General features: G+C 38.4%; 2 protein-coding genes across 2 annotated transcripts in view; both read left to right on the top strand.

The window, feature by feature from the left end:
• LOC108537025 (phenylalanine--tRNA ligase, mitochondrial-like) overlaps positions 1–26685 on the top strand; it is a 543711-nt gene that overhangs the window by 153537 nt on the left and 363489 nt on the right. The gene's annotated exons all lie outside the window — the stretch shown is intronic.
• Positions 1–26685, top strand: part of LOC108537013 (phenylalanine--tRNA ligase, mitochondrial-like) — a 65486-nt gene that overhangs the window by 33639 nt on the left and 5162 nt on the right. Inside the window, exon 3 of the mRNA XM_017884137.1 lies at positions 12775–12934. Coding sequence (XP_017739626.1) covers positions 12775–12934 — 160 coding nt within the window. The remainder of the gene's footprint in view (positions 1–12774; positions 12935–26685) is intronic.

Genomic DNA, 26685 nt, shown 5'->3' on the forward strand with positions numbered 1-26685 from the left:
TGTAAAATAAATTTTCAGAATGGAATGTGTGCTGCATTTTGGGAATTATCAGTGGGTTTTAGATTTATTGCTTCAACCATTCCCATCTGCTCCTAATATTTTTCATATGTACCTACACGGACACACGAGTATTTCTGATTGATCTATTGAAACTAGCTTGGCTGCAATAAATAATTGAATCCTGTAGTGCTCAGGTAGACTCCCAGGATTATTATATGCTAACCATGGAACCCTGGAAAAGATACTCCCAAATATTTGGATTCCATGTGTGTAAAGGAGTGGTGGTTGTGGTGTCAGTGGCAGCAGTGGAGGGTCTTGGAGTGACGATTCATGTAGAAGATGACAAGTGCTTTGGCTGGGCGCGGTGGCTCATGCCTGTAATCCCAGCTCTTTGGGAGGCGGAGGTGGGCGGGTCACGGGGTCAAGAGATTGAGACCATCCTGGCCGACATGGTGAAACCCCATCTCTACTGAAAATACAAAAAATTAGCCGGGCGAGGCGGCGGGCGCCTGTAGTCCCAGCTACTTGGGAGGCTGAGGCAGGAGAATAGCGTGAACTGGGAGGCGGAGCTTGCAGTGAGCCGGCATCTCTCATTGCACTCCAGCCTGGCGACAGAGCGAGACTCTGCCTTAAAAAAAAAAAAAAAAAAAGCAAGAAGATGACAAGTGCTTTTAAAATAATAATACAGTTTGCCAGTGTGAGGTATAATTAGTACTATCACGCAATCATGTGTTGTTTGGAGAAAGGCACTCTTTTCCTCTTTGACTGTGGATATTAGAGCTGTCCTCCTTGCGGGAGGACGGAGAACTGCTGAGATGCTCATTGGTCATCTCCTCTGTGATGTTTGTTTACTGTGTGGATGGAAGGGGCAGAATGAATGAGACGTCTGGAGCATCCTGTTATGCATTCAGACTGAAAATGTGTTGGCTTTAGTTTTTATTGCCAGCAATGGTCATGGCCACATTGGACTGAAGCTTAAGGCTCTGACTTCCTAAATCATCAAGTATTTCTCCTTGGCTTGAGTAGAAATTTGAGAGAAGAGTTTATTTTTCTCTGGTAACTACCTAATGACATTAGTGTCATAAAGAGGGCTATTTAAGCTTCAGAATGAGGAGGAGCATAAAGCTGAAATACGTGTATGTGTGTGTGTATACATATACGCACACAGTCCTGCACCACAAAACCTTTCAATTTTAGTATATATGCTGCCGAGGCGAGCACGACCGCAAGACATTTCAGTTAATGGCAGACCCCATATGTGACAGTGGTCCCACAGGACTATAATGGAGCTGAAAAATTCCTGTCACCTAGTGATTTGTGTTACAGTTACCTGCAGTATTCAGTATGGTAGCGTGCTGTTATAGATTTGTAGACTAGGCACAATAGGCTGTACTTCATAGCCTAGGTGTGCGTAGTGGGCTATACCACCTAGGTTTGTGTGACTACACTCCCTGGTGTTTGTACAATGACAAAATTGCCTAATGAAGCATTTTTCAGATTGTATCCTCCTCCTTAAGTGACACATGCTTGTGTGTGTACATATATGTATAAATATTACAGTAAAACTATGAAGGTTTTATTACTTAGGTTTTATAATCTAAGTACCTAATTAGAAAATGTCGAACTGGGTGATATCTCATGGAAACTCCGCCATTTTTCTTGTACCTTCTGTAAGTGACATGGGGTAGGGGCTGTTTGTTTTCTCTTCCAAGTGTCACTTTGAAACATCTGTGTTGTTAGGAAAGGACAGTGTTTTTTTTTTAAAAAAAATTTGGTGTCCTTAAATAACTGCAATATAAAAAGATTTTTTTTCTTGATGCTCATTAACTTTTGACATCACACTCATATTGCCATTTGAAGTGGTATAAAAACCATATTCCATTGTCTAAAAAAGGATGATCTGCGTCTTTTGAAAGAGAGTAGGGCTGTCACCTTGTGGGCCTCTTTTTTTTTGTTTGTTTGCCTTTTCTTAGTTTAGCCAGGCTTATTCTTCAAGTCCCTGCTCTAGTTCCCTTTTCTAGTTGAATGACCATCAACACTGCTGATTGGTTTTGAGACAGAGTCTTGCTCTGTCACCCAGGCTGGAGTGCAGTGGTGTGATCTTGGCTTGCTTCAACCTCTGCCTCATAGGTTCAAGCAATTCTCCTGCCTCATCCTTCTGAGTAGCTGGGATTACAGGTGTGCACCACCACACTGGGCTAATTTTTGTATTTTTAGTAGACACAGGGTCTTACCATGTTGGCCAGGCTGGTCTTGAACTCCTGACCTCAAGGGATCCACCTGCCTCGGCCTCTGAAAGTGCTGGGATTACAGGTGTGAGCCACTGTGCCTGGCCACTGATTGGTTTTTAATGTATAATTGCAAATAAATACTTCCTTTTATTACCAAACTAGATCAGGTAACAAAATTTTCACTTTTCCTGGATTATAAAAGTTATTCTTTGGAACCTGGGGTCTTTCGGGCCCTGATCAGTTATTTATATTTTTGTTTAGTAGGGATGACCCTCGATACCTGGAGCCACATTTTGACCAAGAACACCTCATTTTTCTCTGTACCATTACCAGTGAAATGTTTCCCCCATTTCATCTTATTAGTTCTCCTCTCCTTATTCCCCACTAATTATCGTGTTCTGGGAGTAGTTTCCATCTCAGGAACAAACAGCTTTATCTTCATTTGTAGGAATATCAAAACACTATGTGCTTATAATAATTTTGGGGTTGGCCACTGTATTTCTAGCATTAGGAGACACTGACGTTTGAATCCTTTCTTATTCCCCTTTTTTATCCTTCTAGTAACATTTATTGTTTTCTCCACAACTTCAAATGTAATCTTGCTTATTGAGGAAATGAATAAAATATATAAAAGCATTGAGAAGAAAAAAAACTGTGGGCAATCTGACCACCTAGTGGTGATAAATGTTTTTAATGTTATGGTTTTGTTTTAAATCTTAAATTTTAATGTTAATGTCATAGCCCACTGACATTCTAACATTCTATTAGAATAATTTTATTTCATATATAACTGTTCTTTAAAGAAAATTGTAATTGCTTGCTAATTTAATCTGTTGTATTTGCTAAATTCATTGTTCTTAAAGAAGAAGAATGTTCATGAAACCTGGAATTCATATAAACTGTTTCCCAAGAGCTCCATGTTACATGTATATTATGTTTAAAAGGTACTGAGAGATTTTTAAAAACAGATTCTAGTAATTAAAGGCTATTTTTATCTTTCAGTAATTTCCTCAGGGGAAATAAATTCCAGTGATGCTAAAGTTGCTCAAATATTGTTAGAGTTGTGTTTAATTTCACCATTACATATTGTCCTTGATACTCAGGCTTCATCACTTCAGAGATTTGTTTTTTGCATACAGTAAAAATCATTTGGATACAAGGCTGGAATTTTGGGTTGTCAAGCAGAGTAGTAATATTTTTTTGATTAAGAACAAGGTATAAAAGTGTAAGGATTTTTTAACCCCTGGGAGATTTATATTCTGATTCTGAAAGCAGTTTATGAAATCAAGTTCTGGAAACTTCCACTTCTATCACAGGCTAGATATGCTGGCTAAAAATACCCCAACTATACTCCACGTAAAATAATTTTGTTACAATTTTTAGGCTCACCAAAAGTGAGAGAACTTCCCAAGGGAGAGGGGAAATAATGGAAGGAAGGAAGTGCCAGGAGCAGTGAGCTCACATGAAGTGTGTGGAGGTGCTGCAGCTGCTGTCAGCAGCAGAACAGCTGGGAGATCAGGCCTTGCGGTAGTGGCAAGATGGGGAAGTCAAACCTGCACCCCTCCCTTTCGCCTCTTCAAGAGAGCTACATTGGTTCCAGGGCTGTTGGTGCCCTGGCTACACACAGTCTTTAAAGGCAAGTGTCCCCAACCTAGGCCCTCACGTTTCCCCCTGCTTGATATCATCCAGCCTAAGATCAGCAAACACAAACTATCCTGTGTGAAAATCAGCAGAAGTCACACCCAGTTGCTTCAGCTATTTGAATTCCTTGGCGCAAATTATAAAATAACTGTGTGAAATCTTTACAGAAGTAGAAAATACAATCTCAAATATGTATAAGTAATAAAAATGGTTTTTAACAAAAGATCATACATGAGTTATTAATCAATGAGAAGACATGGGGGAAATGTATGTGCATAATACTAATGAAGGAAGACAAGCCAAAAAGGCTGCGTACTCTATGTTTCCCACTATATGATGTTCTGGAAAACACAAAGCTAGGGAGACAGTGAAAAAATCAGTGGTTATCAGGGGCCAGTGGGGAGAGAGTGATGAATTGACTGAGTGTAGAAGATTTTTAGGGCACTGAAAACACTGTATGATACTATAATGGTGGATATATGTTCTGCATTTGTTTAAACCCATAGAATGGACAACTCCAACAGTGAGCCCTAAGGTAAACTAAGGACTGTGGGTGATTATAATGTGTCAGTGTAAGTCCATCTAGGATAACAAGTGTACCACTCTGGTGGAGGATGTTGATAGTGGAGGAAGCTGTGCGTGTGTGGAGGGGGAATTATATGGGATGTCTCTGTACCTTCCTCTCAATTTTGCTGTGAACCTAAAACTGCTCTTAAAAAACATCTTTATTTAAAAAAAGAGACTATACTGATTTGAGAAAAACTAAATAGAACATGTAAAATTGAAAATGTGTTTGCTTAAATTAAAAAACATGTCCTTTTTCTGGACTAGAATTCAATCTAGGATTACATGTTATATTTTTTATGTGTCCATCTGCTTTATTAAATTGGGTTAGTTACTCAGTCTTTCTTTGTTTGACATGACTTTGATGTTTGAAGGGTACTGGCCATATATTTTGTGGAATGTTTCTCAACTTGACATAATTTGGTATTTTCTCATGGTGAAATTCATATTCTACATTTTTGACAAAAACGTCATGGAAATTTTGTTGTGCCCTTAGTGCATTATACCATGAAGAACGTAGTGTTGATATGTTGACTTTGATCACTTGGTAAATGTGGCATCTATTAGGATTCTCTGCCATTATTATTTTCCCCTTTGTAGTTAGTAAGTGTTTGCAGGAAGATACTTTGAGACTGTGTAAATAGTTCTCATAATATTTTGCCCTGCTAACTTTGGATTCCATTGGTAATTTTTGCCTGAAATTATTGTGGTGTTTGTCAAATGGTTATTTTCTTTGTAATTTATTCTAAAGGCATTAATTAGAATTTTACTCTAAGGAAGACCTTTGCCTTCTCTCCCATACATTCATTTAATTATTTATATCAGTATGACTTCATGTATATTTGGTTACTGTATGGGTTATAATCTATTACCAAAATGATTTATTTTATTGCTGAAATTTACCCAGATTTGGTCTTTGGGAGTCCCCTCAAGTAGTCTTCTGTGTCCTCTGACATGTTGTCATCATTTTTTGTCCCCATCAGATATCCCAGATTCATTTTTTGCTTTCTCCACCCCAGCCCTGGAATCAGTCACTTCTTTGAGAAACTTTGCTCCTTTTTAATTAAAGAATGGTATATAGAAGCCTAGACCTGAGTGTACTTATTGCCCTAGGGATATCGTTACTTGTAGGCCCCCTCCAGTGACAGAGCTAGGAAATAGATATACCTACTTCTATTTCTGTATTGATGTGTCTGCATATGTGTTACAAAACATGAATTCGTATGGGTACCTCCAATCTAAGCCAGCACCACATGGCTCATTCTAGCACTCCCCATTGCCTTTGACAGTGACAGTGAGAAACCTGGTTCTTCTTACTCATGATATATTTACTTTCTTGTTCAGTCCTGGAATGAACATAAGGTAGTTTCATAATTGTTAACACATACCTCTGTGGAAACAATTTGCTAACTAGTTTACAATATTTGCTATGGTTACTTTATTTTTCACCTTAGAATATTTGAACTATTGTTTTTGAAAGTTATTTTGGTTAATTCTTTTCTTCTTCACTCTCTTCAAGTGGCTGTCATTTATTTAGAATAAACTTCCGTCCATCATTACTGTTTGTATTTCGTTTGGGTTCTTCCCACCTCTGGGTAGATTTTATATTTATTATTGTTTTTATTATTATTATTGAGATGGAGTCTCCTTTTGTTGCCCAGGTTGGAGTACAGTCGTGTGATCTAGGTGCACTGCATCTCCTGCCTCCCATGTTCAAGTGCTTCTCTTGTCTCAGCCTCCCAAGTAGCTGGGACCACAGGCGTGCGCCACCACGCCTGGCTAATTTTTGTATTTTTTTGGTAGAGACGGGGTTTTGCCATGTTGGCCAGCCTGGTCTTGAACTCCTGACCTCAAGTGATCCTCCTGCCTTGGCCTCCCAAAGTGCTGGGATTATAGGTGTTAGCCAGGATTTTATTTTTAATGTTTTGTGTAGATAAAATATTAACGTCCTTCTAAAACTCGGAACTATAAAACAAGGTTGACTTAAAGGTCATGACCCCCACTCTGCCATTCATTATACTCCATTCCCATTCAACCCATCTTTTCCATCCTGTTTCCACCCACCTCTCTGTAGGCGATTTATTTCTGTTATTTCTAGCTTATCCTTCCTTTTTGTCACAAATGAGATGATTCATGTATGTTTTATTATTTCTTACGTGAAAGGTAGCAAGCAATATATGCTCTCTTGCACTTTGCCTTTTTTGCTTAGCAGTGTATCTTGAAAATCATTCCATATCAGTTCAGAGAGATCTTCCTCGTTCTGTATTACAGCTGTAAAATTATTCTATTGTATCTATAGACCACAGTTTATTTAACATCTTTCCCATGTAAGACTTTAAAAAAAAATGGTGCAGTTACAAACACTACTACAATGAAAATTTTGTGCATATATATTAATGTTGGAAGTATGTTTTCAGGGTAAGTAGCTAGAAATGGAAGGACTGGGTCAAGAGACCAACAAATATGTAGTTTTGTTGGGTATTGTCAAATTCCTCTCCAAAAGGGTTCTACCAGTTTCCATTTTCACCAGCAAAGTATGACTGTATTTATTTTCCAAAGCCTCAACGTATTCAAAAGAATGTGTTGTGTAGCTTTTAAATTTTTGCCATTTTGATAGATAGAAGTATTATGTCAGTGTTATTTTAATTTGCTTAATTTGCTCTTCTCTAAGTTTGAATTCCTTTTCATATGTTCAGGGGTCATTTTCATTTCTTTTTTTTTTTGGTGAATTGTCTGTTCTTTTCCCATTCTTCTATTGAGTTTTTGGCCCTTTGTCAACTTTTAAAAGTTTCTTTACAATAGTGGTATGACCTCTTTGTGGTGTATGTTTCCTGACTTTTGTTCCCCTTCTTTTTTTTTTCTTTTGTCAGTTTTCAGGTGGAAAGACCTTTATGTGTGTGTGTGTGTGTGTGTGTATGTTGTTAATGATTTTTAGTTTTATTGTATTTTAATCAGAGAGTATAGTTTATTATTTCTTCTTTATGGAATATACTTATTTCTTTGTGACTTACTATGTGATCAGTTTTTGTTAGTAGTCTCTGGGCCCTTGAAAATAAAATGTATTTTTAATTATGAAGGGAGTAAGTTTAATATGTGTGTATGTGTGTGTGTATGTGTGTGTGTGTAAAATACATGTATGCATATTTATGTATACACACATGATTTCATTTCCTGATTATGTTTTTAGGTCTTTTATGTTGTTAATTTTGCACATCTGATCTTATACTAAGAATGGTGTATTAAAGTTTCCTATTATTAATATTAATGTGTTTCTATGTGTGTCTTTTGCATCCCCTATGGTTCTTTCTACACAAAGGTAATTATTGTCTTATTGATGTATAGCTATTCATAAGTATTATACCTTCATTGTGATTTGAAACTTTTAGCATTAATACAAGATCTTCTTTGTCTTGCTCAGTGCTTTTTTGCTTGAATTCTACTTTTTCTGATTTTAAGAATGCTACGCTTGCTTTTTATTGTATCCATTTGCCTGTTTTATTCTGTCCATCCATTTTTTTTTAACAGTGTTTTAGGTGTATCTTTTGTATAGTTGAGTAATGCTTTGTGTCCAGATTTATTTTTTTTAAGAGGTGAATTAAACCTGTTCACATTTATTGATAAGACTTTAACATTTATTGAGTTATTGATATATTTGATCTCAACTCTATCATATATTGTGGTGTTATATATGTCATGTTATATTTTATTTCTCTACAAAATATGTTTTATTATGCTTTTGAATTGAAATTTTGTTTCTCTTTAGAAAGGTTATATTTTGTTTTAATGGTTGCTTTTATTCTTAAAACTTTTAAATTCCCTTATTCCTCATATTTAACTTTGTTCTGTCTAGTTTGTCGTAAAAGTATTCTTTAACTATTGCCTGTGCAATAATTAATATATTCTACTTTCCTCTTTGCATCTTTCTTTCATTATTTAGCTACGTTATTTCTACTTTGTCAGAACATATAACAATTGGATAATAGTCTTTCAATGTAATCCCCAGATTTTAGTCTGAAATCTACAATTTTTATGTATTAACATGTTCTCCATTTGTTTTGTGCTTAAATTTTCCTAGTTATTTATTACTCAAACAAGGCTAATGCTTTGGTAAATCCTTCAGAAAGAGCTCATTAATGTGACATTCCTTATGCTCTTGTGTCTTTCAAGTTTTTTCTGTAGACTTGGTGCTTTAAGGACAGTATTGATGGATATAAACTTCTTGGTCCACATTTTAGAAAACTGAGTTGTTTGAAAATGTAACTTCATTGTTGTCTTGTTTCTGTGTTGTTTTTGAAGAATCTGATGCCATTCTGATTGCTTTACCCCTCTACATTAGTTGATCTTTTTGCCTCGAGGTCTTGACGATTTTCCCCATTATTTGTGAAGTCTGTTTTATAAGAATATGTCCTGTGTTTGATCCTTCCAGGTTCTTTTTCACAGGTACCTATTTTATCTGGTATTTGTTCTGCTGCATTGGTTTTTTTTCCCCTCTTTAACGGACTCCAGTTATATCAATGTAATTCCTTCTTTGCCTGTGTTCCATTTCTACCACTTTCTCTGTGATTCTTCTCTTCTTATTTTGCCATCCTCCTTCTGGTTGTTTTTCTCCTTGTCTTCAATGCCCCCTTATTAAATCTTGATTGAGTCCATTGTCCCTTGAATGCTTTGGAATTTAGACTTTGTTTCTGAGATGATTTTATTTCTTTTTTTTTTTTTTTTCTGAGTTAAATCAATTATCTTTTCATTTTTTCTCTATTTTGTTCTTAATTTTGAGTGTCTGACTAAAGGAATTTATACCCTTATATGCTTGATTGAACATATGTAACTTAGTTTTAAGTATTAGTTTATGTTTCTTTTAGTGCTCCTTTTTTTGGGGGGGGTGGGAGAAAAGTTAGATTTTCATTAGTTGAGCTCTTTTGAATTGACTTTCTGATTTTTGAGTAATGATTTTCTATATTTTACTGAATTTATTTGTTGTTCCTTTTGTTTGTGTAAAAGATTTCTAGGCAGTACCATTCAAGCCATAGGTATGGGCAAGGACTTCATGACTAAAACACCAAAAAGCAATGGCAACAAAGCCAAATTTTACCAAAATGGATGTTATTAAAACTAAAAGATTCTGCAAACAGCAAGAAACTTACCATCAGGAGGTGAAAAATCAGGCAAACCTTTACAAGAGAATGCGAGAGAAAAAAATGTTTTGGCAATTCTATCCATCTTGACAAAGGGCTAAATTAATTTTCCAGAATCTACCAAAAAAGAACTTAAACAATTTACAAGGAAAAAAATTCAAAAAAAACAACCCATTCAAAAGTGGGGCAAAAGGAATATGGAAACAGACACTTTCAAAAAGAAGAATTTATGGAAGGGCAAAAGACACATGAAAAAATTGCCTCAATCATCCCACGGGCCATCAGAAAGAATTGCATCAAACCAAACCAATGAAGATACATTTCACCACCCAGTTTAAGGAAATGGTGATCATTAAAATTTTCAGGAAACAAACAAAGGGTGATGGCGAGGAAGGGATATGGAAGGAATAGGAAAACACTTTTACAACCGTGTGGAGTGTTAAAAAAAACGTTTTTCAAAACCATTGTTGGAAAAGACAAGTGGTGGTGATTCCTCAAGGATTCTAGGAAAACTAAGATACCCATTTGGAACCTAACCCCATTTACTGGGCATTTAAAAAAACCCAAAAAGATTACAAAATTCATGGCTGCTTCTTTAAAGGGGACCAACATGCACAAAAATATGTTTTATGGCAAAGACATTCACAATTTAGCAAAGACTTGGAACCAACCCAATGTCCATCCAAATGACAGACTGGATTAAAGAAATGTTGGCATAATACCACCATGGATTACTATGAAGCCATTTAAAAAAAAGGATGAGATGGTGCCTGTTTCCTTTTGTAGGAAAAACATGGAATGAAAGCTGAAAAACCCATCAATTCTCAGCAAAACTGTCCCAAGGGCAGAAAACCAAACACCACATGTTCTCACTCATAAGTGGGAATTGAAAAATGAGAACACTTAGACACAGAGTGGGAAACATCACACACTGGGGCCTGTCGTGTGGTGGGGAAGGGGGAGGGATAGCATTAGGAGATATACCTAATGTAAATGACGAGTTAACGGGTGCAGCACACCAACATGGCACATGTATACGTATGTAACAAACCTGCACGTTCTGCTCATGTACCCTAGAACTTAAAGTATTAAAAAAAAAAAAAAAAAAAAGACTTCCTTAGTCTCTGGTGCCCTCTTCTGTTAGTGTAGCAGTGCACACTTTAGTGGTTCCTTTATTTATTTTTGGTGTGGGTTAGAGAATGGTTTTGTAAATCCTCTAATTTTTTAGTTGTGCTTTATCTTTGGCAACCTTGAATTTTCCTTTTTGCATCTCTTTTATGTTCCTACTCGACTGAACAGGTTGTCTTTCACTTTGTGTTAACTCCTTTCTCTTCCATTGTAACTATGCTTTTGGAGGCCTGTCACTTCATATTGGGCATGCTTTTACACCACTTTTCTATAGTCCCTGCTCAGGCCTACTAGGACACTTTTTAAAGGATTTTCACACTTAGTGTAACTTACACTTTCTGGGTTTTTAAGGTCAACCTTAGCACCTCACTCATTCTTCTCTCTTTCTCTTATTTTTTCCAGCTTGCTCTTGCTTACTTTAAAGCCTTATCAATGGGTAGGAGTGTAACAGTTCTGTCCCTAGGTTTTGGCCGGCCTTCCTTCCTTCCTTCCTTCCTTCCTTCCTTCCTTCCTTCCTTCTTTCCTTCCCCCCCCTCCCTCCCTCCCTCCTTCCTTCCTTCCTTCCTTCCTTCCTGTCTCCCAACGGCATTGTGTTCAATAGTTTTATTTGTTCTTCTTGTTGCTCTAAATTATTTTTAGAGGAAGCATTGACAGCTGTCATTGTCTTTTGTCCTCACAAGAATAATTTGAGGCCTAGGAGATTAGAATATTTTTCTGAAAATGGTTTTGTCTTATTTTGCTGTTACGTTAGAGGAAGTATGTCTGGGATTGCCTCAGTTCATCTTCCTAGCCCAAGGCTCTCTCTATTGTGCAGAAAATGTGACATCTGACTTCAAGTCTGCGCAAGGACTGGTTTACTTTTGTGCTCATCCTCATCAGGAGGATGAGTCTTTTAGGGACTCCAACCCCCCAGCTTGGTTCCACAGCAAAGCTTTCCCTTTTGTCTCACTTCCGTGGTAAGTTGTTATATAACCCATGTTCAGGTTTTCAGTTGATAGGTTAGATAGGCAGATATTCTCAATGCTTCTCTCTGGCTTTGTGTTTACTTTATTTATTTATTTTAATTTTTTTTAGCCCTGCCATCATGCTTCCTATAGAGTTCAGTCACTCCTCTGTATCTCGGTTTTACTTCTTCAATGCTTTTAAGAATTTCTGTATTTTTTCAGTAGCATTTATCGGGAAGTTTGGTTCTAATTATCCAAACCAATATTACTAGAAATGGCAGCTGATCCATTCTTTTACAAAAACATTTTTTATGTTTGATTATGCAACTCTGAGTGGGAAGATTGATACATTCATTTGCTCAGTTATCTGTTTTGAGCCAATCTTCTACCAAGTAAAGACCTGCTCTGTCACTGACCAGAAAGTTAGTTTATTTCAGTGGTAAAGCAGTTTATGACTGATGATAGCTGTGGTTAATAATCATGACGACAATACTGAGGAAAACTTATTTAGCCATTGGAATGTGCCAGGTACTCTGTATTTTGTATATATTATTTTGTTTGTAATAAAATCTACTAATTTACTATTGTTATTCCCACTTTGTAGATGATTCCCTGAGGCTTGGCTACCATATCACTTGCCTAAGTTTACATGGATAGTAAGTGGCAGAAACATGTTTCAGCCTCTGCCTTGAGCTTTGGAGATACAGGGCTAGCAAATTCCAGCTTGCTTTCTACCTTCATGGACCTTACAGGATGTATTTCCTTGACACTGTGGGATGGTCAGGGATGTAATTTTAGAGTATGAAAGCGATTCACTAGTATTTCCACTAGAATTGAGGATAATGTCTCTTGCTAGGAAATGACTGTAAGTTCATGCAAATGAAAAACAGATTAGCAAAGATCAGAAGAATGTCTTAATTCTTTAAAGACCCTCCATACCATGTAGTGTAGTGCTTTCTTCAGAGCTGTACTAAGTGAATGTTAATTTCATTAAATTTATTGACAAGACATAATGAGTCTTTTACCCACATTATAACTTTTTAAAGTCAAAAGATTCTTAGCAGAATTTTAAAGTTATCTGATATAGATGGGCCAGGATATTTTCTTTATTTATCCTTTCCTGTTGGTTTACAGTTATTTGCTGGTATAAAGGATGGAGAAAGCCTGCAGCTCTTTGAACAAAGTTCTCGCTCTGCGCATAAGCAAGAGACACACACCATGGAGGCCATGAAGCTTGTAGAGTTTGATCTTAAGCAAACACTTACCAGGCTTGTGGCACATCTTTTTGGAGATGGTAAGTACTCAAACACAGGTTGGGTATCTTTTATCTGAAATCCTTGGGACAGAAGTGTTTTGGATTTGTTTGTTTTGTTTTGTTTTGTTTTCAGATTTTGAAATTCTTTTTTTTTTTCCCCGAGACAGAGTCTTGCTCTGTCACCCAGGCTGGAGTGCAGTGGCGCAATCTCAGCTCACTGCAACCTCCACCTCCCGGGTTCAAGGAATTCTCCTGTCTCAGCCTCTGAGTAGCTGGGATTACGCCCATCACCACCCTTGGCTAATTTTTGTATTTTTAGTAGAGACAGGGTTTTACCATGTTGGCCAAGCTGGTCTCAAACTCCTGGCCTCATAATCCGCCCACTTCAGCGTCCCACAGTGTTGGCATTACAGGCATGAGCCACTGCGCCTGGCCTGAAATTCTTGCGTATACATAATGAGATGTCTTGGGGATGGGAGCCAAGTCTGAACACGAAATTCATTTGTATTTCATATACACTTTATGCACATAGCCTGAAGGTAATTTGATACAATATTTTAAATAATTTCATGCATGAAACAAAGTTTTGACTGTGATTTGACTGAAAACTGTAATGAGATCAGGTATGAAACATTTCACTTGTGGCTTCAGATTGACTCTCAGAAACTTTTAGCTAGAGAAAGAAAAATGCTTATAACCTTTGCTAAGAATGATAATGGATTGGGATCAATGTCATCAATGGAGTGAAAATATACAGGCTGATTAGGAGTATATTATTATGTTATTACATGAGGATGTGATCAGTGGAGCAAGGTGTTTTTTGTTTTTTGAGACGGAGTCTCGCTCTGTCACCCAGGCTGGAGTGCAGTGGCGTGATCTCGGCTCACTGCAAGCTCTGCTTCCTGCGTTCACGCCAGTCTCCTGCCTCAGTCTCCCGAGTAGCTGGGACTACAGGCGCCCGCCACCACGCCTGGCTAATTTTTTGTATTTTTAATAGAGATGGGGTTTCACCATGTTAGCCAGGATAGTCTTGATCTCCTGACCTCATGGTCTGCCCACCTTGGCCTCCCAAAGTGCTGGGATTACAGGCGTGAGCCACCATGCCCAGCCCAGTGGAGCTAGGTTCTTAACCATGTGAATGAACCAGTGGAAAACTTTACATATTGCCATACTGATTACCACTATCAACAGCAAAAATACTAACAGTATATTATTTCCTGCAGGAGGAACGATATTGTTACAATCTAGACCTCACTTAGTCACTTGCCTTTATTTTTCAAAAAATATTTGTTTTCAGTAATGCCACCTTCCCCCTCCAACTATTTTAACTTAATTGAGATATATTTTGTTTTTTTAAAGCACGATATAAAGAGAAGGTTAGTGGATTTTCTTAATTGTGACTATCTTTAAGAAATACTTACATTTCTTATCTGAGAAGACAGTTACCTACTGTGGTTAAGATTCTCCTTTACTGTCTTATTCTCGTGAGCTTTTTTAAAAATCCGTTTTGTTGAGGTATAATTAACATAAAGTGAGCTATACATATCTAAAGTATACATTTTGATAAGTTGACCTACAATGAACTGAACATGAATGTACTTGCACAATCTTACAAGTTTTGATGTCTTGCAAGTTCATGCCATGAAGCTACCAGCAGAATCAATAGATGAACACCTTCATTGTCCCCAGCAGTTTCCTCCTGCTCATTGGCAGTTCTTCCCTTCTGCGCTTACCACATCTCACCCCAGGCAACATGTGATCTGCTTTCTGGTGCCATTAATTAGTTTGCATTTTTTTAGGTTTATATAAATGGAATCTTAGAATATGTGCTCTTTTTTGTCTGGCTTGTTTTACTTAAAATAGTTATGTTGAAATTCATCCGTGTCATAGTGTATATCAGTAGTTGATTCCTTTTTATTGTTAATCAGTATTCCATTCCACGATTTGTTTATCCATACATTCATTGGTAGGCATCTGGGTAGTTTCTAGTTTTTTTTGCTGTTATCAGCAAAGTGTCTATGATCATTCATGGATGAGTCTGTCTGAGTCCTAAGTTTTCAGTCCTCATAAACGCAGGTATATGTTTAACTTGAAAAAAAAAAAAACAAAAAAACTGCTAAGCTATTTTCTGAAGTGGTTGCACTATTTCGATTCCCACCAGTAGTCTATGAAAATTCCAGTTGCTGTACATCTTCAGCAACACTTGATAGGGTTAGTCATTTTAATTGTAGCCATTCTAACAGGAGTCTGGTGGTATGTCAAATACATATTTGGCATTTATAAAGTATTCAATTCCATGATTTGTTTATGCATCCACTCATTGATAGATATCTGGGTAGTTTCCAGTTTTTTGCTCTTACCAGTAAAGCATCGCTGAACATTCATGGATGATTCTTTCTGGGTCCTAAGTTTTTACTTCTCTTGAGTAAATACCCAAGAGGGAATGACTAGATCAAATAGTAGGTGTATGTTTAACTTTAAAAAAAAAAAAAGCAAAGCTGCTAAACTATTTTCTGAAGTGGTTGCACCATCTCAATTCCTACCAGTGGTCTATGAAAATTCCAGTTGCTGTGCATCTTCAGCAACACTTGATAAGGGTAGTCATTTTAATTGTAGCCATTCTAACAGGAGTCCCGTGGTGTGTCAAATACACATTTGGCATTTATAAAGGACTCCTTCATATAAACAAACAGAAATTGCAACTTAAGAGAAAAATGGGTGAACATGAAGGTGGCAAATGATATATATAGAATGACCAATAAATATATGAAAAGATGCTTATCTTTATTAGTATTCAGGGCAAAACAAAAGAAAACCACCAGGAGCGTTCTTTTTTTTTTTTTTTTTTTTTTTTGAGGCGGAGTCTCTTCTGTCGCCACAGACCTGGAGTGCAGTGGCGCAATCATCGGCTCACGCAAGCTCGCCTCCCGGGTCAGACCGCATTGCTCCTGCCTCGAGCTCCTGAGGTAGCTGGGATACAGGCGGCCCGCCCACTCATCGCCCCGCTATTTTGTTGTATTTTTTTTAGAGACAGACGGGACCTTTCAGCCGTGTTACCCCAGGATGGTCGTCGGATCTCCTGAACCCCGTCAGGATCCCTCTCTGTCTCTGGCTCCAGGGATTACAGGCTTGAGCCACCGCGCCCGGCCAGGAGCGTTTTCAAATGGGAAATAATTTTTTAAATCTAGCGTTTTAAATTGTTGACCAAGATGTAGAGAAATAGAGTGTAGCACAAAGTTCTGGCCTTGGTTAGGATTCATGGTCACCATTCTTCCAACTGGGACTTTAGTACTCACTATTCTTGATTCACCTCTATTTCTTCATACTCCAGATTTCCCCTACTTATGCCTGAACTCAAATATGTATTTAAAAAGAATCTTATTGTAATTTATTAAGCCTCTCCTGCCCTGTTTAGCAAGGTTTGTTAGAATATCTTGACTGCCATATTACCAAATGCATAGTTTATGTAATATATAAGAAACCACTAGCTAATCCTGTATATTTTTAATATAGATACATTTTCAAAAAGTGTACATCAACTTCAGGATAATGTTTTTCTAGGAAATGGGAAATGGCGTTAGGGAGGGGTGGAAACCATGTTTCAAATGTATTTATAATGTTTTACTTTTTAAAAACTAAAGTTAAATATGACAAAATGTTATAGTTTGATAAAACTGGATAATGAGTATATGGGTGGTTGCTATTTTCTCTTCCTGTCTCTAGGTTTGATATATTTCATTAAAATGGCATAATAGTGAAATAGGTTTCAAATAGAAATTGCTAATGTGAAAAACCTGTGATAGCCAGCATCTCTTTGCTTTCATGATAAAAGAAAGGAATTGTAATATTTTAAACAGTTATATAATCTATTTAACACAAATACAGGGAGATGGATTGTGCTGTTCAGGCCATTTTAGAGGCAGGGTGAGGTAGAAGGGATTCTGGTATTTTAAGGAGATAGTGTTCTGTCTTTACAGAAAGATTCAGGCTCATCTGAATTTTTCCATTGTCAAACTATGGAGATAATTTTTTTAGCACCCTCCTTATTTATGTCATCCTACACATTTCTATAATCAAATGATTTGCTGTTGATGCCACAGGCAAGGTGCCTCCTCCTGAACCCAGCCTGTGCTCCTGGAAGGCTCCTGGTGAGGCACATGCATACTGACACCTAGAGGAGAAGTGGAATTAGCCTTGGGAAGGGATAAGCAAGGGGAGGGCCAGACGAATGGGGTGAAAAATGACAAAATAGGTGACACAAGTACTTGTGGAGAGCAAGCATGATGCAGCACAGTCTATGGAAAGAAGGAAAGAAGAGGCAAGGGGAAGAAAAATGATTGACAGCAGATTCTTATGACCATGGAGAAACGGTAGTGTAGAATCAGAAAATTTAAAATGAAGCTCTTGTTCATCCCCTTACTCTGAAATCCTGAACGGGTCACGTAGCATTTCAGATCTCAGTTTTCTAACTTTTAAAATTTGCGATAATACTTACTTCACTTGAGAATAAAACAAGATAACGTGAAAGATGCCTTGTAAGTAGAAAATATCAAATAAATGTGTAAATATGAGCATAGGGAAGGAAGAGGGAAGGGAAGGAAGTTAAGACAAGACAGTAAAAGCAGGGAGCGCATGAGGAAAGAGTAATACAATCAAAGAACAATGGTTGTGGTTGATTTGCCTTTATCACGTCTAAGGAAGCGAGAAGCAGCAGTGAACCACCAGACTGTGGCACCACAGGCTTATTGGTGCTGATGGTGGCTTTCATATCTGCACCAGCAGATATTTTTTTTAAAAAGCCATGTACTAGCCTCTGTATAGATTATGTAAGCTTTCCAAGGTGTTTCAGGATATATATCTCTCTGAAAATGTGATCCTAGACTTTCCTTTGTATTATTTTTTATATTCATGTTTGCATAGCTTTCAAAACCAGATGGCAGGTTTCCTTATAAAAAACCATTTCTGCAATATATAACTTTTCTGACTGTGATGACTGTCCTGACATGGTGGGCACGATCCTGGCCAAGAATTAAGAATCTTAAATTTGGGCCGGGCATGGTGTCTCACGCCTGTAATCCCAACACTTTGGGAGGCCGAGGCTAGTGGATCACTAGCTCAGGAGATCGAGACCATCCTGGCTAACATGGTGAAACTTCATCTCTACTAAAAATACAAAAAATTAGCCAGGCATGGTGGCAGGCACCTGTAGTCCCAGCTACTTGGGAGCCTGAAGCAGGAGAATCGCTGGAACCTGGGAGGCAGAGGTTGCAGTGAGCTGAGATTGCGCCACTGCACTCCAGCCTGGGTGACAGAGCGAGACTCCGTCTCCAAAAATGAAAAAATAAAGAATCTTAAATTTTAGAATAGCAGTGAAGTTGTAGCTTCTTTCATTTAGGCATATGTTTGCTTTATTGTTTTAAAAATATTGTCAGCCTAGACTTTTAGTAGTCAGCTTTTATTACAGATCGATGTTGCTAATTTATAAATGTTCACATTTTTTGTCTGTAAGACTGAGTTGGCAGAATTATGGAATGGAATTAAAGTTTAAAAATTCACCTGCTTGGAGAATACACGTTGGTTCCCATGCATTAGAATCTATCTGGGAAGAAAGCCTTTTCTTCTTCTTCTTTCCTTTGAGCCATGGTCATTGTTAACCCCATCCACACAGCGGCCAGGCATCCTGAAACTGCGGAAAGGCACCTCGTTCACATACCCTTACCATGCCCTGGTGTGTTTCTTCCGGGTGTGTTGCCATGAGCTGTTCTTGTAGAGGTGTGTGAGCTTGTCCCCGACTGTGTTTGCCGTGTTTGTGATGTCTGCTGTATTGCCTCTCGGGGGAGATGTGAAGTGGGAAGGTGACCGGAGCCTGGGCCCATCTGATGAACTAGAAGGGTGAGTGGGTCTATATCACAGAACACAGACAGTGCTGTGTGCTTCCTTCGTGCTCACACTGAATGTTAACAACTGTTTCAGGATTCTCAGCTGTTTCTTCTGAAATCTGAAGAAAAGTGCTTTGTTCGTTTTTGTGTTTTTTTTTTTTTTTTTCCTTTTCTTTTTTTGAGACAGAGTCTCTGTCATTCAAGCTGAAGTGCAGTGGCACAATCTTAGTTCACTGCAACCTCCGCCTCCTGGATTCAAGCAATTCTCAAGCTTCAGCCTCCTGTGTAGCTGGGATTATAGGTGTGCACCACCACACCTGGCTACTTTTTAATATGTTGTATTTTTAGTAGAGATGGGTTTTCACCATGTTAGCCAGGCTAGTCTCGAACTACTGACTTCAGGTGATTCACCCACTTTGGACACCCAAAGTGCTGGGATTACAGGCGTGAGCCACCGTGCCTGGCCGCCTTGTTCTATTTCAGGCATTTCAGAAGCACTATTTAGTTATGGGTTTTGGGTTCTTGCTGTTGGTTGGTTTATTAAGGAATTTTGCTAGCTTCTGAAAAACATCTTGGTAAACCTATCTAGTTGCCATCAACCTGGATTAAATTTAGATTAATAATAGCAATAATAATGGTGATATTGGTAACAATAGAGATAATAGTAGCAGTGTGAAACCCTGTGCTAAACACGTTGACAAGGGTTTTTTTTCTTTTGACCTGCATCTATGATACGGGTGTTACAATCTCTGTTTTTCACATGATGGAACCTAGACCCAGAGAAATAAAGTGCCACGTAAAAATCACAGGGCTGGTTAAGTATTTGAGGCAGTTGGAGCCCCCAGTCTGACTTCTACGGCCATACCAGAAGTTAGCTTTTTGATAAGATACAAAGAAATCTTATTAGTAATATTTCAGAGACTGTGAGGCCTGCAAAAGCCACGATGTCATCCCCCCAAAAAAACGAAACAAAACAAAACAAAAAAACCCCCAGGGGCAGGCGCAATGGCTCACGCCTGTAGTCCCAGCTACTTAGGAGGCTGAGGCAGGAGGATTGCTTAAGCCCAGGAGTCCAAGGCTGCAGGGAGACATGATCATGCTACTGTACTCCAACCTGGGCAGTAGACTGAGATCCTGTCTCTTTTAAAAAGAAAAAAAAAAATGACCTCTCTCTAGGTGCTGCCTCTGACTCTTTCCTTTACCTTCTCTCCCCATTCTGTGCCTCCTGGTAGCTAGCTTGTGGTAAAGCCTCCATTTACTACATCATATCCAATTACATTCTGAGTAGCAAAGACCATTTAAAAACTTAAGGTTCACTCTTTCTACAGCTAGTGACGAATGGAAACTGCCTCTACAGGCCTCTGAAATATTCAGCAACTCTTTTTATATTTGTGTTTATGGTCTAGGCTTTTCACCTTTTATTATTATTATTATTGGATTCCTTTGTTCTTGAAAAGCAAAATTAAAAATTAGAACACACTATTTCCTTGTGGCAGTGTGTTATTACAGCTGCTTTAGTTTCAGGTTTTTTTCCTGTCCAAATGTGGTTTATTATTTTCTGCTAACATTTCAATTGTACCAGCATCCTAAGGCTATTATAAGAGAGGTTATCATTTTAGTATTAGAAAGAAAGAAATAAAATAACCCTTTAGACTATTTTTATGCTTGTGGATTTTGTTGTCATTTTTAATATTTCCCAAGTGTTTTCTGTATATTTTGTACTGTGCTTGGTAGATCATTTCTTTCAGAGTAACTAAGGTGGGGATTTAGGATTTCTAACTTTTAAATTTCTCTTTCTGTCCTTGAGTTTACAGCCTTTCTTTGGCACAGTTTCTTTGCTAAACATTGGCATTTCCCTTTCTAAAGGATTGGCCTCGTAGCACGGTTTAGATTAATGAGTGTGAAGGAGAGATGGATTGGGACCCTCTGTTTTTGACAAGGTATGTCGCCACGGGGGAGTCATGTCTTGTCTTTGCTTGTTGAAAGACCTGTGGTGGTCATTGAAATGCACCTCCCAGCATCCCCTCCAAGGGTCCAGGCTGATGGGATTGCAGATCGCCTCCAGCTGTCAGATTCTTGGGGAATTGCCTTAGCTGCAGGGAGCCTCCTTGCCCAAAGACATGCCCTTCCCAGGGCAGCCCACATCCGAAGACTGAATGTGGCAAGAATACAGAGGCTCTCCATGGGCCATTCTAATGGGCTGTCTGCTCCAGACCTCTGGCAAGGTAAAGGCTTCACTGGCCTGATTGTAGTTCGTTGGCTTCTCCCTCTGCCCAGTTTGCTGCCACTGTCTTCCATCCACAGGTGTTGATTCCCTTCAGATAACTTGCTTGCCAGCCCAACCTGCACAGGGACCTCTATATGGTCCCATCCAGCAGAAATGTTCTAGGGCCCTGTGTTGTGAGTGATGTCCTGGTCAGGAGTGAAATCACTTGATCATGGTAATAAGGAATCATGTCTTCCATATCTTTTCATATTTTTTAATCCATGACGCTCTGTTAGTATAAATGAAGTGAAAGGGATTGACAGTAAGAATTAGGTTTATAATTAATTGTTAGTGCTACATTCTTCCTAAATGGAATCACATCAAAAATTTTAAGTGTGTATCACTTTAATAATTTTTAAATCAGCTCTTTTGGGCTGGCTGGTGTTGCCTGGCTTGGGGAGTGTTATCCTTGGCAGAGTACCCCTTGACAGTGAAGTAGCCAAGGCAGTTGTTGCATTCAAGCCATTTTGACTTGTCTGTACTCGCCTCACTGTAGCTTAGATGTAGTCTAGAGCAGGTTACTGTTTCCGATAAAAACGGGCCAACACCTTCAACCTCTGAGACTTGGGATCATTAACTATGAAAAGTGAAGTGCCTGGCTTGAAGCCAGTGGAGGGACTCAGTGGAAATAAGACATCACCCTAGGAATCAGGTGGAGAGAGGCCTAAGACCCACTTTTCCTTAGATGTCTAGTGAATGGGGAAAATGTATACTAGGGTTAGATCTTTCGGGGCTAAGGAATTGGTACAAGGGAACCTCTTTAGAGAAAGGTTGAGATAGCAATGATTGAGCTGAACTATGATACTTTTAAGGAGCCCAGAAATCTTCCTGATTCTATGGCAGTTGGGCAGAGGATAACAGAGAGGTTCACTAATCTAGGGAAATAATACATTGAAATTGTTTGGGGTTTTATGTTAATTAAAATAAAATTATTGGATCTTAAGATACAGAGAAAAAGGCACTGAAAATTTTAGGGCTACTGTAATGAAAACCATCAGTGTGCCTGGAACTACACCCATTGCAAACTATTTTTACTGCTACTAATAACTCTCAGGTGGTTGGTGTACAGGTGACCTAGAAATCATTAAGATTTAGGGGGAGCCCTCCAGCCTGGGCAGCAGAGCAAGACTCCGTCTCAAAAAAAAAAAAAAAAAAGATTTAGGGGGAGAGGGAAGATTCTCTTTCTACTCTACTCTTTAGGTTCATAGAAAGCTCAATTTCCTGATTGATTTCAGCCTCTTCTGGCCTCTCCTAGCTCTACTGAGGAATTGATCATCAGTATAAAGTTAGTTATCGGACCTCTGTTATCCACCACTTTGCCTCATTCACTCCTTTGACTTGCACTAGATACTCCATGAAAGCCTAGCCTTGAATCGGTGCCCAATCTCTTTGTGCTTCCCGTTCCTGTAGCGGCTCAGATTTGCCACCTTAGCCAAGTCAAGGTTGGTGGCTCTCTCCTTTCTTATTTTTGGTCAGCTCACTGTACAAATTCCTTTTTTTCTGTTATTCTACACCATTTTTTCAGTCTCTGTTTTTCTAGTCTTTGTCAGAGTAAAAGCTATATTTTACTGAGAAAATCTAGGTGACTAGGTGTGGATTTTGTGCTTAGCTGGACTGCTGATTACCAGCCCATCAGTTTCTCTAGAATTTTGTTTCATCAGCTTTAAATATATTCTAAACTATGTCATCTCACGATAAAATAAACAGCTACCATTATTTGACTATCCATCTTTCTCTGGAAACTTACTGTCCTTTCAGCTACAGTTTATGAAATATACCTTCCAATTACTGCCCAACACAGGCAGTGGTGGTTAGTTCATTCTAACGGTTTCTGTTGAGGTCACAATTGATTTCCAAATTATAAAATTCAGTAGATTGGGGAAAACACTTATTATGCTGAATCTTTCTGCTTACTCTTTTATTTATTGAATTATAATGGGTTTCCAATAAGCTAAAGTGTACCATTTGATAACTTTTGACATAATTATACACACACTAAACCATCACCACAATCAAGATATACTCATCACCCCAAAACGTTTCCTTCTGCTCCTTCACTGTCCCTCTACTACCTCTTCTGCCCACTCTCCCTACCCACCAGGCCTAGGTAACTGGTGATCTGCTTTCTGTTACTGTAGGTTGGTTAGCATTTTCTAGATTTACGTTCAGTGAAATCCTATTGTATGTATTCTCTCTGGCTTCTTTCACGTAGCATACTTATTTTGAGATTCATGCATTTTGTAGCATGTTATCAATACTTCATTCCTTTTTGTTACTAAGTAGGGGGTTACATATTCTACAACATGTTTATTCATCCACCTCTTGTTGGCTATTTGGGTTGTTTCCAGGTTTTGGCTATTACAAATGAAGCTTCTAGAAATATTTGTGGACAAGTCTTTATATGGACATAGCTTTTATTTTTCTTGAGTAAATAGCTACAAATGGAATGTCTGCATGGTAGGTCTATGACTGTTTTTTTGCTTTTTTGAGACAGTCTTGCTGTGTTGCCCAGACTGGAGTGCAGCGGCACGATCTCAGCTCACTGCACCCTCCGCCTCCTGGGTTTAAGCAATTCTCTGCCTCAGCCCCACAAGGAGCTGAGATTACAGGTGCCCGCCAGCACGCCTGGGTAATTTTTTTTGTATTTTTAGTAGAGATGGGGTTTCACCAACTTGGTCAGGCTGGTCTGGATCTCCTGACCTCATGATCCACCTGCCTCGGCCTCCCAAAGTGCTGGGATTACAGGCATGAGCCACCGCACCCGGCCGTGACTAACTTTTAAAGAAACTATCAAACTGTTCAACTGGTTGTACCATGTTACATTTCCGCTAGCAGTGCCTAGGAGTGGAAGTTGCTCCTCATCTTTGCTGGCACTTATTACAGTCATTGTAATTTTAGCCATTCTAATAGGAGTGTAGTAGTATCTGATTATGATTTTAATTTGTCTTTTCTTTTCTTTTCTTTTGAGACAGAGTCTTGCTCTCTCGCCAAGGCTGGAGTGCAGTGGTGCAATCTCAGTTCACTGCAACCTCCACCTCCTGGGTTCAAGCAGTTCTCTCCCACCTCAGCCTCCCAAGTAGCTGGGATTACAGGTGCACGCCACCATGCCTGGGTGATTTTTGCATTTTTATTAAAGACAGGGTTTCACCATGTTAGCCAGGCTGGCCTAGAACTCCTGACCTCGGGTGATTCACCCACCTCGGCCTCTCAAAGTGTTGGCATTACAGGCATGAGCCACCGCTCCCTGCCTAATTTGTATTTTCTTAGTTGATAATGATGCTGAATATTATGTACTTATTTGCATTCATATAACTATTTGGCAAAGTATTCAAATATTTTGCCCATTTGTTTTCTTTCTTTCTTCTTTTTTTTTTTTTGGTCTTGCTCTTTTGCCTGGGCTGAAGTGAAGTGGCATGATCTTAGCTCACTGCATCCTTGACCTCCCAGGTCAAGTGATCCTCTCACTTAAGCCTCCCAAGTAGCTGGGATTACAGGCACTCATCACAATGCCAGCTAAGTTTGTTCATATTTTGTAAAGATAGGGTCTCACTATATTGTCCAGGCTGGCCTTGAACTCTTGGGCTCAAGCAGTCTGCCCACATTGGCCTCCCAAAGTGCTAGGATTAGAGGTGTGAGCTACTGCACCTGACCCTATTATCTTTTTATTGATTTTTGAAACTTCATGAATTTTGGATATGATTCTTTTGTGGGATGTGGGATTTGCAATATTTTCACTCAGCCTTTTTATTAGTGTTGTCCCTCAAAGAGCAGAAGTTCCTTAACTTTGATGAAACCCAATTAACCAATTTTTTTCTCTTATGGATTATGCTTTTGCTATTGTTTCTCAGACATCTTTCCTAACCCAAGGTCACAAAGATTTTTCTACTATGTTTTCTTGTAGAAGTTTTATAATTTCAGTTTTATATTTAGATTTATGATTCCTTTGAAGAATTTTATGGATGATCTGAGGTATGGATTGAAATTTTGTTTTGCATATTGATATCCAGTTGTTCCAGCATCATTTGTTGAAATGACCTTTCCTTCTGCACTGCAAAGTCTTTGTACCATTGTCTGGAATCAATTAACCATATATGTCTGGGGCTATTTCTGGACTCTCTATTCTGTTCCATGCATCTATTATTTGTCTATCTTGACACAATACTTCACTGTCTTTATCACAGTGGCTTTATAGTAAGTCTTGAAATCGGTTGAATTCTTGCAGCTTTGTTCTTTTTACAAAGTGATTTTAATTAGATTGTTTGCATTTGATGTTATTGTTGATATAGTTGGATTTAAATGATCCTTTTGCTATTTGTTTTCTATGAGTAACATTTGGTTTCTTTGTTCTCTTACTTTGTTTGGATTAATTGTATTTTTTATGACTCCATTTTATTTCCTTTGTCTTATGAGCCGTAACTTTTTGTTTTGTTATTGTAGCAGTTGCTTTAGGGTTTACAGTTATCGCAGTCTCACTTTGAGTGTTGTTACCCCACTCCTGTATAGGGTAAGAACAGCAGACTTCCCTTTTTCCCATCTTGGCCTTTGTGCCGTCACGTATTTTAATTCTTATGTATGCTGTCAACTCCTAAATATGTTATGATTATTTTTGCTTTGAGTAGTTGATCAGCCTTTAAAGAGATTTACATCATAAGAAAAGCCTTTTTCTCTGCTAGGTCCTTACCATCTTCAGTGTTCTTTGTCTGGGTTCCCAACTGATTTTTCCTTCTGCACAACCGAGGGCCTGCTTCTGCTAGTGATGAATTCTTTTGCATTTGTATGTCCGATAAAGCCTTCATCTTGCCTTTATTTTTGAGATATTTTCACGGGAAAGGAATTCTAGATTAATCGTTTTTTTAGTTTTATTTATTTATTTTTGAGATTGAGTCTTGCTCTGTCACTCAGGCTGGAGTACAATGGCGTGATCATGGCCCACTGCAGCCCCCAAGTCCTGGGCTCAAAGGATCCTCTTACTTCAGCCTCCTGAAGAGCTGGGACTACAGGTGTGCATCACCACACCCTGATAACTTTTAAAATTAAAAAAAAAAAAATTATAGAGAGATGGGGTCTCACCATGTTGTCCAGGATGGTTTTGAACTCCTGGCCTCAAGTGATTCTCCTTCCTCTGCCTCCCAGAGTGCTTGGATTACAGGTGTGAGCCACTGTGCCCCGGCCCTTTTCATTTTTTAGAGATGTTATTCCTATCTCTTCTCACTTGCACTGTTTCCTGTGAGAAATCTGCTCTCAACTTTGCTTTTGTCTTTGTTTTTCTGTACATAATGTGTCTCTTCTCTCTGACTGGTTTTACAATGTTTTCTTTGTCACTGATGTTAGGCAGTTTGGTTATGATGTACATAGTTAAAGTTTTCTTCAGATTTCTTAGGTTTGGAATTGGTTGAGCTTCTTGGATTTATGTTTTTCATGAGGTCTTGCAAATTTTGGTCAATTATTTCTTCAGATATTTTCTGTCACTCTCTTCCTTTAGGTGCTCCACTTGCATCTGTATGTGGGCACTTAAAACTTTTCCGCCACTGGTGCTCTGTTCATTTTTCTTTCATGATTTTTTTTTCTTCTGTATTGCATTTTGGATAATTAATATTGCTTTATCTTCAAATTTACCAATATTTCTTCTACACTGTCTTAATTTT

The sequence above is a fragment of the Rhinopithecus bieti genome, unplaced genomic scaffold (genome assembly GCF_001698545.2).
Source record: "Rhinopithecus bieti isolate Rb0 unplaced genomic scaffold, ASM169854v2 scaffold_14232, whole genome shotgun sequence".
Lineage (NCBI taxonomy): Eukaryota > Metazoa > Chordata > Mammalia > Primates > Cercopithecidae > Rhinopithecus > Rhinopithecus bieti.